The sequence below is a fragment of the Ursus arctos genome, unplaced genomic scaffold (assembly GCF_023065955.2).
Source record: "Ursus arctos isolate Adak ecotype North America unplaced genomic scaffold, UrsArc2.0 scaffold_24, whole genome shotgun sequence".
NCBI lineage: Eukaryota > Metazoa > Chordata > Mammalia > Carnivora > Ursidae > Ursus > Ursus arctos.
Genome location: NW_026622919.1, coordinates 38,128,318 through 38,144,977, shown reverse-complemented (window position 1 = coordinate 38,144,977; position 16,660 = coordinate 38,128,318). Strand labels below are relative to the sequence as shown.

The 16,660-nt window shown below is 50.8% G+C and overlaps 1 protein-coding gene across 2 annotated transcripts; it reads left to right on the top strand.

Moving 5' to 3' along the window:
• Positions 1 to 4,594: 4,594 nt before the first annotated feature.
• TMEM98 (transmembrane protein 98) lies at positions 4,595 to 16,300 on the top strand. Of its 2 annotated transcripts, XM_026517623.4 has the most exons (7): positions 4,627 to 4,716; positions 6,813 to 6,994; positions 8,321 to 8,452; positions 9,455 to 9,488; positions 11,515 to 11,630; positions 13,966 to 14,025; positions 15,479 to 16,300. In XM_026517623.4, the coding sequence occupies exons 2-7, from the start codon at positions 6,864 to 6,866 to the stop codon at positions 15,684 to 15,686; spliced, it is 681 nt and encodes a 226-aa protein (XP_026373408.2). In that variant the 5' UTR covers positions 4,627 to 4,716; positions 6,813 to 6,863; the 3' UTR covers positions 15,687 to 16,300. The 2 variants fall into 2 exon arrangements, with proteins under 2 accessions (XP_048081714.1, XP_026373408.2); XM_048225757.2 differs by lacking the exon at positions 6,813 to 6,994 and having other exon boundaries at positions 4,595 to 4,716.
• Positions 16,301 to 16,660: the final 360 nt, after the last annotated feature.

Here is a 16,660-nt window from a genome sequence, read left to right as displayed (position 1 = left end):
GAGCCCCTTAGACCACCAGCCCCAGGGAGAGCAAGAGGAAGAGAGAGGCCCTCAGCTGCTGGGGAGTCCTTGCCCCAGCTCATCCCCTGACACACTGAGAATCTCCTGACCTCTACACAGTTTCCATCCCAGGGCCCCTGAAGAAAGGGAGGGGCTTGGGGAGCCCTACCTTGTCACAACAAAGTATATTGTCCCCAGCCAAAAAGCAAAACAACAAAAAACCCCAAAAAACAAATGGAGATTTGCCTTATAAATATATGTTTCTTTTACAAAAGGGTAATTTCTAGTTGGTTTTCAGAGCTTCTCCTGTGTCTGCTATTTCTTAAAAATCATCAGCCTAAATTCATCCTTATGCCAAAGAGGCATATTTTGGGATGACAAATTCTGCTCCCCTTCGATCTTTTCCATTTGTGTTATGAACTCCCCAAGGTTAATGTTTTATTTTATATTTCTCCTACAAGAGTCGTAAAATCCTAGACCTATGTTGGGGCCTAGAGCAGTCCACCCCAAATGGGCCACTTCGGCATGAAGATTATTTTGAGTTAAAAGCAATCCAAACCCAGCAGATTCAGGAAAAGTTCTTTGCCTCCCCCTCAACTGTCTAAATTTACATCGGAGAGGAGAGCCTGTACCAGGAAGAGAGCTATTAGCTGATTTCTTTTTACCTAAGAAACTGGTCTGTATAACAGGGTGATTTCTGTGTCCCAAGCATCTCCTCTCACTTTCAGGCTGTGGCCTTCCTCCCCTTTGCATCCCCAGACCCAGACCCTTCTCACGGAAGACATACACATGAAAATCACACCTATACATCCTTTGCCTGTCTTCAGAATTTCATGTCTGTGTGGATTCCCCAGACACAGGGAAGTAAATTCGATTTTCTCCTGTTAATTTGTCTTGTGTAAATTTAATTCTTAGTCCAGCTAGAAGAATTCTAAATGGAGGAAAATTTCTTTCTCCCCAACACCTGAAAGAGGCCACAAGAGATCATGTAGTTTAGCTCTTTTTTCCCTTCTTTTCTTCTTCTTCCTTTAACATTCCAGTATAAGAAGCATACGGTGTATGGTATTCCAGGTGTACAATATGGTGATTCAACAATTCCATACATTATTTGGTGCTCATGATGACAAGTGTACTCTTAATCCCTATCACCTATTTCACCCATGCCCCCACCCACCTCCCTGTAGAGGCTGCTTTTAGACAACCAGCGTGAGCACTGGAAACCTGAGTGAGGTAGAAGGGCCACAGTGACCACTGGGCTGAGTACAGACAGGCCCATTAGGCGACCCACCTCAAAATAGCCATAAGCCCAGACGCCTGGGTGGCTCAGGGGGTTAAGCGTTTGACTCCTGGTTTTGGCTCCAGTCATGATCTCAGGGTCATGGGATTGAGCCCCAAGTTGGGCTCCATGCTCAGCAGGGAATCTGCTTGCAGATTCTCTCCCTCTGCCCCCTCCTTAAATAAATTGAATAAATTAAAAACAATACCCATAAGCACTAGCTGACCCGTGAGTTACTTACACCCAGACACAATACCAAAAAAGGAAAATACCATTCATTCCCAAACCTCCTCATGTTCCCCCTTAACTACGGCCCCCACCACTGTCCCCTGGAAGATGGTCTCTCCCTCACTGTCCTGCTCAGCTCCCCTGTGTTTTATTCAATAAACTTCTGTCTCCTTTGTTCTGCCTCAGATGCCTGCACAGCCCCCCGCCTCCACCTGATCGGGTCACTCCACACTCCCCTCTGATAACTGTCAGTTTGTTCTCTATATTTAAGAGTCTGTTTTACGGTTTGTCTCTTTTTTTTCTTTGTTCATTTTGTTGTTTCTTTCTCTGACTGACTTATTTCACTTAGCATTATGACCTCCATGTTGTTGCAAATGGCAAGATTTCATTCCTTTTTATGGCTGAGTAATATTCCATTTTATAGATTTATGATATAGATAGAGATAAAGAAACACACACACCCCCCACATCTTCTTTATCATGTGGTTTAGCTTCTTACCTCAAGGCCACCAAATGTCTAAACCACCCAAGACAAAAATAGCACTCCATTCTTCTCAAAGTATTTTCAAGAAATGGAGACACTTACTGTCCCCAGTCACCTGTTCTGATGGTTGCTGCTTTGCCGTAAGCGCATTTTCTTTAAACAGATTGAGCTGAAGGGGGTTGAGACAGGCCCCTCCCCCCACAACGTGCCACTTTGGCATGTGGATTACTTTGAGCTGAAGGCAGTTGAGACCCTGTGGGCTCAAGAGAAAATTTTGTCCCTCCCTTAACTACACAGAAGAATCTAGATTGGAGGGTCTTTCCAGAATAAAGGTGGTTAGTAAAGATAATTTTTCTTTCTTTCTTTTTTTTTTTTAAAGATTATTTATTTATTTATTTATTTAACAGAGATAGAGACAGCCAGCGAGAGAGGGAACACAAGCAGCGGGAGTGGGAGAGGAAGAAGCGGGCTCATAGCGGAGGAGCCTGATGTGGGGCTCGATCCCAGAATGCTGGGATCACGCCCTGAGCCTAAGGCAGACGCTTAACCACCGTGCCACCCAGGCGCCCCGTAAAGATAATTTTTCAAAAGATTTATTTATTTATTTTAAAAGGAGAGAGAAAGAGAAAGAATGTGCCGGGGAGGGGGACAGAGAGAGAGGGAGAGAGAATCTCAAGCAGACTCCATGCTGAGTGTGGAACCCGATGCCGGGCTTGATCTCACGACCCTGAGATCACAACCTGAGCCAAAACCAAGAGTCAGACACTTAACTGATGGCACCACCCAGGCACCCTGCAAAGATATATTTTATCTGAATGATTGATCTGTATGGCTGGGCAAACATCTAATCACTAAATATCTCCTCTTCTTATTGCCCTGTGAATTACATTCCTTTCCTCTGAAGTCCCAGATCCCTAGCCCCTTCTCCTTAGTTCAGAATGTCATATACCTCATTTTGCCTGACTATCTTTGGAATTTCCATGACTGTGTGGATTCCCTATAAGTATGCTATCGAATTTGATTTTCTCTTGTTAATGTCTTTAGGTCAATTTGATTATGAGTCTAATGTCTAAGTCTAATGTCTAATGTCAATTCGATTCTTAGTCCAGTAGAAGGACCCTTGAAGGGAATAGGAATTCTTGCTCCCTGACATAGCTTCTCCACAAAAGCACTTTAGAGGGTAGCAAAATCGTCTCTCAGCCTTCCCATCCCTAAGTGCCAGCAGTGGGAAACCACAGCTGCGCACTCAGCCAGGCTCTCAACCAAACGGGAGCTGTGAATGCATGGGCAGCGGGGTATGCAGTGGGGAAAGTGGTGGCCAGGAGAGCATGCCTGGGGACCACAGCCGCCCCTCTCCTACTTACTCTTACTTCCAAATGAACGTGGGCTGCATTTTGAGAGATCTTATGAATTTCCCAGAGAAGCTGGAAATCTGTAGGTATAAGTGAAATTCATGATTTTTTATAATGTGGGAAGCTAGTTTGATTTTTTTTTTTTTTAACTGTAAGTCGGGAAAAACAAAAACAAAAACCCAAACACTCTGTGGGCTGCATGTGGCTTAGCGGGGAACAGTTTGCGGAGTCTACGTTAAGTTGCCCAGGACCTACTGTGCATCCTTTGGTTCTTGTCACCAGTACTGACCTTAGATTGGTTGATGGAGTCTCTGCCTTAAGCCCCAGGCTCTAGTTGACCTCACTTGGGTCCTGTCTCTTCCTTACAGGCCTAGGAGTTTGAAGGCTAAGGGGAATGACCATGTAGAGCTCATGCCTCCTTCGAGACCATGCTCCTGACTCACTGGACTCTGGAAAAAAGAGTCTGCCCCAAAGCCCCAGCCTGTTTCCAGAGCCTGTGTGGACCCCCGTCCTTCAAGGCATCCTGTACCTCTTGGTGTGAGCATCTTTACCCCTGAGGGATGGCCGAGGGATGGCTGTTTGCAGAGTGGGGGCTGTGAAGGAATAATGTGAGTTCCCTTGGGTCCCTAGAGTAGAGTGCACACAGAACGGGCAGGACAACCAGCCAGGGTCCTGTGTTTCCACGCCTGTCCCTGGCACAGCAACTGTTTGGGGTGGGCCTGCTTGTGTGCCCAGTGTGGGTGAGGCTGTCATGAGAGCTCTCACTGATTCACATTTACCCTGGGCCAGGCAGCTCTGAGCATGCCTACAAGCTGTGGCCCCACTTTACAGATGAGGAGAGCAAGGCACAGAGGAATAAAATAAGTTGTGCACAGCTAGTAAGTGGCAGAGCTAGGATCTAAACCACAGTGGGTAAGAGCAGACTGGCTTCGTGGCCAGCCCACTGTGCAGTCCGCTCAGTCTCCGCAGCCCCCCTGGATGGCCAGCCCGCAGGGGTGGGGGGTGGCAAGGACCCGGCGGCCTCCCTCCCCCGGACCTGGGCTCGGCAGGCAGCGGGGGCTCGAGGAGCGCCTGCTGGGTGGCTGAGTGAGGGCCTCCCCCCTGCCAGGCCTCCCGCCGCCCCAACCCTCGGCCTGCCTCGGCCCGGCGGGGACGGCGGCGCCTGGCAGCGGGGGATTTGGATGCGGCGCCTCCCCCCCCCCCCACCTGGGGGTTTGGCGCCCGGGGACTTTATCTCGATTCCTTCGGACAGCCCAGCTCCTTCCCGGCATGCCCCGCTCGCAGGAGCCGCCCGCCAGTCCCGCGCCCGGACTTTGCTATCGGCGGGGCCGGGCGGCCGGAGCGCCCCCGGGATGCGTCCTGCCGCCGCGGCTGAGGTGGGTGGGCCTCGCCGCGCCCCGGTGCCGCGGGAGCCAGGGGGTCCGGGCGCGCGAGGTCGGGGGGCCGGAGATTGGGGCTGATGCCGTGGGGGGGGGGGCGGCCGCCCCTTTGTTGGGGCCGTGGAACGCGCGGCGCTGCCCGGCCGCCCGCAAGTTGGGCGAAGTTGGAGCTGCGCGCCTGGGAGCCCTGCGAGCCCCGCGCCGGGCCGGGTGGGGGTCCCTTCCTCCCGCCTAGGTGTTGGGGCGGCTCGTCTGGGGGGCCGGGCAGGGGGGAGGAGGTAGGGGCCTGGGGCTGAAGGAGAAGGGGGTGGGGGAGACAGACAGACACACATACACCAAGAAACGGAGACCTACCCAAGCTCGTACAAAGAGGAGACAAAAACTCATCCTGAAACACACAGAGAAAAGGAAAAACACACCAAGATTCATACAGACAAATCACGGAATAAGGCAGCAAAAACTCAGAGAAAGCTGGTCCGCCTCAGAGAAACACACTCAAGCGCCCCAGGAAGAGAGGAAACAAAGCGGGTGGTCTTGGAGGCCATGGCGTAGGGGGAGGGGAAAGGAAACACCAGGGAGGGGGTAAGATGTCTGGAGAGGAAAATGGAGAGACACGGAGACAGACACAGAAGTGAGAGGAGGAAAGAAAACGGGCTAAAGCAGGTAGCCCTTTAGGAGGGACCATGTAGAGAAACACACATTTGGAGAAATTGAGGCAGACCCTGAGAATTACCTCCTGCCTCCCCCAACCCCCCAAGGGAGATACAGAAATGCAACAGACAGACCGTAGCCTTCTCACCCTCCTGAGCAAGTGAGTTTGAGGTGGCAGAGCAGCTGCTCTGTGAAACTCTTGAGAAAGGCCTCCTTGGCACTTTGAGCCAACCAAGTCCACATGCTGTCCGCCTGGCAAACTCCTACTCATCCTTCAAAACCCAGCTCAAACTTCCCCTGCCCTGTGAAGAAGGCTTGCCCAGAAAATGTCATGCAAGCACAGTTGTCTCTTGTCTGTGTACCCTGCCATGTGGCATAGACACAGGGAGTTGAGGAGCTGGGAAAGAGACTGACAAGCAAACAGCAAACATTTGTCCGCCTGTCCACCTCTTTCTCCCTCTTCAAGGTTTGGGGTCCGTGTCTTATTTGTTTCCAGAATGCTGTCTAGTGCTTGGTGCCTAGCCGATGACCCATAAATGCTTATTGAATGACAACTGGGAACATTTGGACACTTGGAGATATGTAATATAGAATAAGACCATCGTCCTGGACTCCTAGCTCAGAGCCCCTCTTTTGCAGGTGAAATTAAAGCCCAGACAGGGAAAGAGACTTGCTCAAAGGCACAGAAGTAGGCTCCTGCAATGAATACATACTTCTTTGAGGCGCCCTTGTTCCTCTGCCAGAGTCTAAAATAGGTGTGGAAGAACATCCTGAGTGAAAACAGGCAGTAGGCAAAGAACACTTGAACACCAGTTCTAAGTTTCCGACACTGAAACTGACAGTCAAATCCCTTTCCAGATTTTTTAGAATCTTCTTCCCTCCTTAGAAAAGAAAAGGGAGGTGAACACCCATCTCAGTTTAAGTGGATGGGTTTCTGCTTTCTGACTTCAGAAACTTGGACAAATTACTTAACCTCCCTGAACCTCAGTTTTCTCAACTGTAAAATGGGGCTATTAATACCTACCTCAGGGTTAATACACAAAGTGCCTGGCACAGAGGAGATTCTCAGTAAATGCAATCCGGCCCTTCGTAGGAGGATATTCTTTCATGGTCTTGGTGGAGATGCGAAACAATAGTGCTAGTTGAAATGTTTCCTTTTGTCCGGGTCTAAAAGGTCATCCTGGTCCAGCAGGTGGCAAACTCTTAATTAAACAAAAGGCAAATTTGGGGCAGGACATAAAATGCATCTTGATTCTATTCAGGCCCTCAGGCCTCTGGAGGTGACTTGGGGGGACCTGGCCCCCCAAGCAGGTAACTTGGTCTCTGCAGGGGACTTGGGGGAAACTGGCTCTCCACGCCCCCCCAGCAGGTAAGACCCCCACTGCCCCACTCTCTTTTGCTGCTTCTTTACCAAGGCCTCCTCTGCCCTTGTGTCTTCTAAGATTTAGCCCATGCTGGGGATGTGACGGGGACGGAGCGAGCCCCCCAGAAGCATGGAGACGGTGGTGATTGTGGCCATAGGCGTGCTGGCCACCATCTTCCTGGCCTCCTTTGCAGCCTTGGTGGTGGTTTGCAGGCAGCGCTACTGCCGGCCTCGAGACCTGTTGCAGCGCTATGATTCCAAGTGAGTGGGCCCAGGGAGGGCAAGAAGGACAGGTGGGCTCTGCCAGGGGCTCTAGCAACCGGAAGAGAGAGGAGCCCAAGAAGTTTGGCATCGGACAACTCTAGCTTAGCTTTGTGTCTCTAACATGGTACTTGAAGGCTTCCTTTCCAAGAGAGACCTCAGAGCTTTAGCTATGTCCTGAGCCTTCTCTGACTCTGTCACTGAGCTAAGGAGAAATTCCCTGAACATGTTCGCCTAGCACAAAGCCGTGGCCATCTCTCCGGAACTGGCCACCTCTTTCCAACCAAACTCATAGGAACAGAAATCCCGTGCCTGCGCTCCAGCCACACATGGAAGCAGCAGATACTGGATTTTGTGAAATCCTGGCATGGGGCTGGCTCCTTCTTTGCACAGATTTCTTCATGATGCATTCTGTGTGCAATAGATTTTATGAGCAAGATCCTGTTTTCCGTTTAGGGATGTTTTAATTGATAGACCCCGAAGGGACCATGACAACTAACCCTTAGTTTCTCTGACCCCTCTACTGAATCCTGTCGGCTTCTTTGTCAAGCGGTGAATTTGTAAATGCCCGTTTATACGACCCAGGAAAGCTCTGCTATTGAATGGAAGGCTATGGCATCTCATGTTGTAAAGAACCTTGTTGTAAAGTAGATGTTGTTCCTTCTGCCACTTCTCCTGTAGAACGAGGAGGGGGTGGGGTTATGTGGGCAGACCTCCATCCTTCCAGTCCTTCCTGAGAGTGATTCTGCACACCAGGTAGGTTTGGGTAATAGGAACTTCAGCTTCTCCATATAAGGTAGGCTTGAAGGGAAAATAAAATTTTGTTTTGTTTTGTTTTGGTTTGGTTTGGTTTTTTAAAGTAGGCTCCATGCTGGGCATGAGGTCCAAATGCAGGGCTTGAACTTATGATCCTGAGATCAAGACCTGAGCTGAGACAAGAGTCGGACACCTAACTGACTGAGCCACCCAGGCACCCCAAAGGGAAAATAAGCTGAAAAAGGACGTTATTTTGTGCAGAAGGAGCAGCCCCGTCTAAGACCTGTCTGTATTTATGGTTGTGGCTCTGCTCTTTCTCTTAGCGGTTCGTCTCCTTCTGCTTCACTTTTCTTCCTTGCACCCCGGCCTGCCTCCTTGACGCACCTCTAGCCATGTGTCCTTCCTGCACCTGCAGCCCCCCCTGGGGTTAGGTTTGGATCCAGGACACGAGGTCAATGCTTTAACTTACTAACTTTCTACATTCTGTTGGGGGATACATGGCCCTCAGTGAGGAGAGGGTCAGCAAGAGCCACCCATCCTGAAGCCACTGTCCTGGGCTTTTCCTTCCAGGCCTATTGTGGACCTCATCGGCGCCATGGAGACCCAGTCAGAACCGTCTGAGCTAGAACTGGACGATGTGGTCATCACCAACCCCCACATTGAGGCCATTCTGGAAAACGAAGACCGGATTGAAGATGCCTCGTAAGGCCCGAGGGACCGTTTGTTTGCCATAATCCCCTGATGATGGCACACGGGGCTTCTGGGTGCTCTTTTCTGGCTTCCTTTGCCAAGCACCGCTGCGCGTCCGGGAGCACTGTGCCACCTGCTGCCGATTGCCCTCAGCTGGGGGGCGGGGCTCAGATATGACAGTGTTTGTCCCCCTCTCCCCTCATTTTGTAGCTCTAAACACCGAGCCCATAGATGCGTGACAAAACTTGTTCCAAGGTCCCCCTCGTGTGCCTGGGTTATCCCTGGGGTGCCTGGACACAGCGTCCAGGGATGTAGCCTTTGTCTTCAGGGTCCCTCAGGGATCCCTCCATCCAGCAGGGCCCTCTACATGTTGAGATGTGTGTGCTGCTCCGAGCCCTTATCATTCACTGAGCAGCTGTGTGTGGGGGCGTTATGTGCCGGACACTGGGCCAGTTATTGCAGATATTAAACTGGGAGGAGAGACAGAATTCGACTCAAAACAGTATCTCCGAAGTGAGAGCGAGTCTCTGCGCACAGTCCCGTGGGCACACAGCGTTGGCGATCTCTAGAGCTGCCTGGGGTTGGGAAGGTAGAGGGGGCTTTCATGAAAGCTACCACGGAGTGGGTGCTTTTTGACCTGGGTCTTGAAAGATGAGGTGGTCACCAGACTGAGAATAAGGGGAAGGACACATGGGCTGGGGGGAACAGTGTCAGAAGCTCAGAGTTCTAAGGAAGCATGACTCGAAAGGTGAGCGCTGCCTGGAAGAGCAGCTGTATATGAGAGGGGGGGAGGGAAGGGAAGGGGAGGGGAGGGGAGGGGAGGGAAGGGAAGGGAAGGAAAGGAAAGAAGGTGCCTCCTCATTTAGCTCGTGGACTTGTTCAGTTGAACCCGAAGGCATTCCTGCTCTGGGCAGTGTCCCGGGGGGGTCAGAGCTAGATGGGGGACGGAGCTGGTGTCAGGAGCGAGGGGGACCTCGATAGGGAGGCACTGATGGATTCTTCTTGTCTCTCCAGGGGTCTCATGTCCCACTGCATTGCCATCTTGAAGGTAATACTTTTTGATTTCCATGACACGAGGGGGGAGGTCACCAGAGCACCCCCCATGCATGTACTGTTGAAAGGGATCTTTCTAGGAAGGGCACGGAATCCGTGCAAGAGGCTTTTTAAAAACATGCCTGACCCTTGGAATTTCTACTGTTTCTACTCCCTCCTGGATGGTCTGTTATACTTTAGCACTCTCCGACGCTTTCAGAGGTTTTGTTTCACCTGGTCCTCCTAATACAGTGACCGCATAGGTGGTCACTAGCCACATTTTCACCAACTGGGGAAGTCTGTGTGGCTGCCGAGGGGGAGCGGGACTCCCCACTTTCTCTCCGGGCCCTTTTATTTTTTATTAACAGAGAGCTCAGCCCTTTGCTCAGCAAGTTGAGTTCCGTGTCTGGACTTACCAGTTGCTAGAAAGTCCCTCACGGGCCCTCTCTGGCTGGGACAATAGTCAGCTGAATGGGACAATCAGTGTTGAAAAATCCAAACCATGAGTAGTAGGAGGCAGATTGGGTTTCTTTTAATTCTTACTGCCTCTGCAATTGGGTGGAAATTGCATCCAGTTTGCATTTTGGCTAGGTTTTCTAGTTTGGGGTAATTTTTATAGTTTAAGCATTTGTTTTTTAATTCTCGCCTGATAGAATAATGATAATAGTGAAATATTTGGCCAGTTGCAGATATTGCTACGTTCCTCATCTCAGTAACTTGGGAAACCACACATTTATCTTTTTGTCCAGTAATTATTCAACATTTCCAGAAAGACATCTTTATCTTTTCTTCAGTGTCATTCAGTACAACATAGGAAAAAGCCTTTTGGGGCTCCTGGGTTGGCTCAGTCGGTTGAGCGTCTGACTCTTGATTTCAGCTCAGGTCTTGATCTCAGGGTCGTGAGTTCAAGCCTGGTGTTGGGCTCCAGGCTGGGCGTGGAGCCTACAAATGAGTAAATAAATAAGCTAAAAAAGTCTTTCATCCCACCTCTCCTTTAGCTGTCTCTCTTGGGGGACAAAGGAGTGCCTAGTAGGAAATTGTTGTCACAGAGTCTAGGATTATTTAATTCCAAGAAGCTCTTGGGTGTAGATATGGTTACAGATAGATAGGTCTAACGACTAGAGCAATAATGCTATATTCCACTCCTGTCTCCCAGCTAGGATTGGTCCTGGTCCTCCCTGCCCTCGCCTATTAAAGGAGGAGGGTAAATGACACCTGAGGTAGGGGATAAGTCAGCAGGAAGGAGTCCTGCTGGACTGGAGTCAATGGCCCATCCAGAGAGTCTCCCATCAAAGAAGAGGCCCTGCAATCTGACGTCCCTTTTGCTTGGTCACTTGTGGCCTAGGCTCTATCTTGGGTGGCCCCTTGGCCTTCTTTCTGCCCTCCTTTCCATCCCCGAGTCTAAGGCAGGTCATGGAACCTATTTGCCAGGAAAAGAAGCACATCAAGGAGGTGTGGAAGGGGGGAAACAAAGCTTTTGGGGTGGCCAGCATGTTGACAGATGATGACAAAGGCCTCGTGTCATAGTCTTACCTTTTTCCTGCTATTTTTGAAGACCCTTCACCATCGTCCTGTTGAACTGAATGCTGCTTTTGGACGATGTGCTTCAAGGGGACAGTTGGCTTTTGTCCAGCTAGAGTTTCTGAGGCTGCCCCACTGGAGAGATTTAGCCTTCTGGAAGAATAAACCGGGAGGTGAAGGAATAGAAAGAGAACATAGGTTTTTTCCCCCTGAAACGAGGAGGTAAATTAGAGCACATGATTTTTCTTAGACAGATTATTTCAGCTTAGACTTCTCTAAGCCGAAACCCTGACCCCGATCTGAGGTTCCCACCCCTCCCTCCTCACCGGGCCTCGTTTTTGGCTTTTGTCTCTTTCTCCTCTCTCGTCTCTGTGTGCTTTTCACTTCAACTTGCCCACTAGGTTAGGGTCCCTGGGTGTGGGATGGAACCCAAGGCAGGCGCCATATTTGTTTGTGGGGGTGGGAGGTGCTCTTAGGGGCTAGGGCACCCCTCATCACCTCTCTCCTCCCTACTATGTTAGATTTGTCACACTCTGACAGAAAAACTTGTTGCCATGACAATGGGCTCCGGGGCCAAGATGAAGACCTCAGCCAGTGTCAGTGACATCATCGTGGTGGCCAAGCGGATCAGCCCCAGGTGAGCTGGTGGGCCTTGAGGTCCCCGCACTCCATGCGGGGGGGAGGGGGAGGGGTTGGAAGCTGAGGTGGCAGGTGGGTCAGGCTTCTTGAAGAAACCACATAGGAACTTCAGGTGCTTGTGTCCCAGACATTTACAGAGTATCCAGGAGGGTTTAGATACCAGAGACCAAGCCAGGGTGGTCTCACACGGTTCCCCCCACCTCCCACAGGCCCCCTCCAGTCGGCTTTTTGGGCAGTTCTAGCATGTGACTAGTGCCGACATTTCTAGTCCGTTCTGCAGATCCCACTGTGGCTGTTCCCTCTCCCTTAGCCCCATACCAGCTGGGGCTGCCTTCCTTTCCTCCTTCCCGGGCTCTGGGCCAGTAAGCACATTTCTTACAGGTGTCCACACCCCTCTATGCAGTGACCTGCTGGCCATGCCACGCCCTGCCCTATTTGTACTGGAGTCTAGTTTCAGGGACTCACTCCTTGCTACCTCCCTGTCACCCACTGCCCCAGCCATGGCCCAGCCAGTAGCCTCCAGGACTGGGTGGGCAGGGAAGATGAAGCCATACTTCATTCAGATCTCCCAAATTCCGGGCTGTCTGCAAAATCCCATGTGGGAGGCAACCAGCAGGATTGCAGTCAACAACTACACCCCCTCATTTGGGCTTGACTTTATGGAGAAACACAAAGCCCTTTTCTTAGGCAGAGGGGTGGAACTGAGTTTGTGCTGCCATCTGGTGGCTGGTATGTGGATGTGCCTGAGTCGGGAGTTGGCCCCATGCAGGATCTTTTCTTCATCAGCCCGGCAGCCTCACTGTCAGGGCTGCGCCTCCACATCCCTGGTGTGAACGGTGGCATCCCTGTGAGTTCCGGGGGCTCTCGGTTTCCTGGTTGCATGGCCTCAGGTAGATCACGAGGAACCAGCCGTCTGAAGGAAAAGGAAAGAGTTGCGCTTGAACTCTGTCCAGGGTGTTCAGTGAGTTGAGAAAGTGGGAGGGCGAGAATCCAGGGGAGGGACTCAGCCCAGAACAGTTGTTGGCTTTCTCTGGAGCTGTCCGGGTGGGTGTAGCTCTAGGGCTTGTATCAGCCAGGCCAGAAGGCCCTCCAGCCCAGGCTCTGGGCAAGCACCAGGCATTCCCCTGGCCACCCATTGGTGGTGGGGACGGCACTGCTCATCTCTGTTGGACCTTCATCACGCTTCCTGTGAGGATTAGCTCTGGTGCGAGAGGGAGGGTGTGGCATTGCTCAGAGGGCACACCTAACCAGGTGCCCTCTGGCCCGTCCTACTGAGTCCCTTGGACTACTTCTAGAACGTTCCGTGCCATAATTCAATCCGTGTCCTTGCTTTATTTTTTTGCCTTTACACGGCTTTCTCCGTCTGGCCATTTTTTGGTCCCCATTGTTTTTCTTGCTCCATTTATTTCACACAGCGTGTTGATAGCATATTAGTTTCGAGGCGAGTGGCTTCAGCTTCGGGGCACTACAGAGAAAGGGGCCGGCGAGGACAGCAGCCCACGTTCCTCTGCATGTCCTCACCAGCCCCTCAGCCCCGAGACAAGAACACTGGAGAGCATCTATTTTTAAGTGCTTTTCAAAATCAAACAATGCATCATTATTCTTTCTTCCTGACTATCAAGTGGTCCAGGAGCAAGGATTTGGATGAAAATCTTGAACCCTACAAATCAGAATGAATAGTAGTTCCTTTCTGAACTTGATTAAAAAAAATAAATAAATAACCACAAAGTGTACCGTAATGGAAAGGAAATCCAATGGAGCAGTTTGAACCCAAATTAAACTTGTAGGTTTTTTTTTTAGTGTTTTATGTAACTATGTTCCACCATTTTTAAAAACACAATAGGAATAAATACTTACAAAAGTTAAAACATTGTAGAAATAGATTATCTGGAAAGTGAAGGAAGCCCTCATTCCATCCCAGTCCCCAAAGGTGACACTAGTGAATGGTGAGTGTTCCTGCATGCTACCCCACTCCCGCACATCATAGCTTGTGTTTCTTGTTTTCATGCAAATGGATCAGTCACACTTTATATGGTGTTCGGCAGCTTGGCTCTTTAATTTAGTAGCGTTATCTCGAATATCATTCCAGATGTGTGAACTTACGCTTTTTAAACTATGGGGACTTGAAACCAGAAAACAAAATATTCTCTAAACTGAACCAGAAGCCTTTCTGTTTGAGTCTGTCTGAGAATGCAAGAGCAATTGGAGAAGGAATCACCAAAGTTTGGGGCTCAAAGATCAGGAGAGAAGAATCGGGACAAGGAGAGGTAGAAAAGGAGGAAGGAGAAAGGACAGAAGGAAAGTTCAATTCTGAAAACGTTTTGCCTCCACAGAGTGGACGATGTGGTGAGATCGATGTACCCTCCGTTGGACCCCAAGCTCCTGGATGCACGGTGAGCGGGATGGAGGGGACATTCGGCTTCGGATGCCCGAAGCTCCCCATTTTATCACATCTGTGAGGTTCGCTCTTCGGGTTGCTGTGGAGAGGGCTGTTTGCTGGGCTCCCAGAGCTGCCTGGGCTTGGGGCACCATTCATTTCAGTGTGATTGGTGAGAGAGGCCTGTGCCCTTCCTGAAACCTGGGATTCGGGAGAGCCAGTCTTAGATTTTGAATTTTTGTAGTTAAACATCTGGCCACCCTAAGTCCTATCTGCACCTTCCCTCCCTCCCTCTTCCCCCCTCGGCTGCCTCTGCTCTTTGGACCCCGGAAGCAGACACGCCCCAGCTGTGAGTGCTGCCCAGTGGGTGGGTGGGGCAGGTGGTGAGCAGTGCAAGGGGAAGGAAAGGGACCGGGGAGCTCAAGCCGTGCTCACCTTCCAAGGGACATAGCCGGGACCCCTCCCGTCTCGTTAAATTATATTCCTCTACCAGAGGCAAACTCATTAAAAACACCAGATTCTTTCTTCTCTTGGAGGTATATGACCATTTTCTAGAGCTGTTGTGTGTGGTGCTTGCCAGATAGCGGCTCACCGTGCTTCAGCTGGTTTTTCCGCCCGCTCCTGTGGCTTACCCCGCTGCGTGCACGGGCTGGTACCGTGCGATACGTTCCCAAATGCATCACGCACACTCACTATATAAATGATATTCTACCGTGAATCTTCCAACACTGGGGGAAAAAACCACTCCTCCTCGATTTGGTTTTCAATGAAATTTTGTTTTTAGAGTGGTGTAAACCAGCCTGGGGCCGTATTGATTTGGAATCAACAAGGGATGCCTGAGGCAGGGGTATGTGTAGCCTTCCTGTCTTTAAGTGGGCAGCCGTTGGGGCTGTGCTCCTCCAACCGACCAGGTCCGGACTGTCCTGGGAAACACTCATCTGGGAGATGTTCATAGGTGTGCCGCAGAAAACAGGCTCCACAATCTTTTTTTTTTTTTAAAGATTTTATTTATTTATTCGACAGAGATAGAGACAGCCAGCGAGAGAGGGAACATAAGCAGGGGGAGTGGGAGAGGAAGAAGCAGGCTCATAATGGAGGAGCCTGATGTGGGGCTCGATCCCAGGACCCCGGGATCACGCCCTGCGCCGAAGGCAGACGCTTAACCGCTGTGCCACCCAGGCGCCCCAACAGGCTCCACAATCTTAAATAAGTTAGTGAGCCACGGCACGTTGTACTCTTTCCGGAGAGCTTTATCATGCATGCTTAAAGGCCCAGGGAAGGCTTCAGTTAACCTTGCTGAAACCAGCCATTTCCAGATTTATTTGAGCGTGGAACCATCTTTCAGTTACTCCGCAGCCTCCTGGGGAAGGGCCTCCAGTTTGGAGAACACCAGACTAGAGTCTGTCCGTGTGGGCTTTGGTGCACAATCTCTCCTTTCTTGGGGAAACCGATCCTGTTGCTTTTTCTAGGACAACTGCCCTCCTCCTGTCGGTCAGTCATCTGGTGCTAGTGACCAGGAATGCCTGCCACCTGACCGGGGGCCTGGATTGGATCGACCAGTCCCTGTCAGCTGCCGAGGAACACTTGGAAGTCCTTCGAGAAGCAGCCCTGGCTTCTGAAACAGATAAAGGCCTCCCAGGCCCTGAAGGTTTCCTGCAGGAGCAGTCGGCCATTTAGTGCCCGCTGCCGACCCTGGGTGGCTCCTCGGATCCTCGGAGCCCTCCAATCCCTACCCCCCACCCCCCGCACCCCCTGTAGTGTTAGATGCTCTCCCAGGCTCTGGAGCCGTGTGCATAGCTGGTGCCTCCGTTGCTGTTGCCCACGGTGGCTGGTGAGTGGCAGTCTAACACCACAGTTACAGGAGCCCACACGCACGCTCGTGCTGCAGAGCTTTACAAGCTGGCGGAGCGTCCCCTTTCCGTAGCTCACCTAGTGTTTTCAAGAAAATTGAGCCAGCGTCGAAAAATCACAAGGTTTCGTGTTAAAATCAGAGTCTCTGGCTTCTCGTAGACAATCAGAAGATAAGGCAACTCTGACATGCATTTTCAGAAGACAATCAGCTGGCACTCCGTAGGAGCTGTCTCTTTCCACAGGGCTGCACTCTCTTGCCCCGTCTGGTTCATTTATTTGTAGTTATCTGCCTGGTACCTCAGGCATCTGAGTCCCTCCTCTGCTTACCAGGTTTGGCTTTGAAAGTGAGCACCTCCGGGTTGATGGTTCCCTTTTTGTCCCTGTGCCTGCAATTCTACCTAGCTACCACTAGGAGGACAGTAAACTCACCCTGAGATTTCTGTCGAGTGAGTGGTTATTGAGTCGAATTCAAATGTATGGCGTGCGGCGGGACGTATTTGAGAACTGAGGGTGGAAGAAGAGAGCCTAAGAATCCTGAGGATACCTTGTGTGTATGACCCAAAAAGAGCTATTTAAAGACCCTTCCGAGTTGAGGCAGAAGTACCCCCGTAAAGTAGTTTCCACATGAGCAATGACATCCATGAAGGATGTGGTCCCCTTGCTTTTGAGATCTGTTTGTTTTGCAGATATTGAACGATGAGGGGCATTTTTATGACTGGAGACCTTTGTGGGACCCACAATCCCCACGGCATAATCTGGTTGTATACCCAAATTGCACGATGGCCGTCATAAGCATGTAG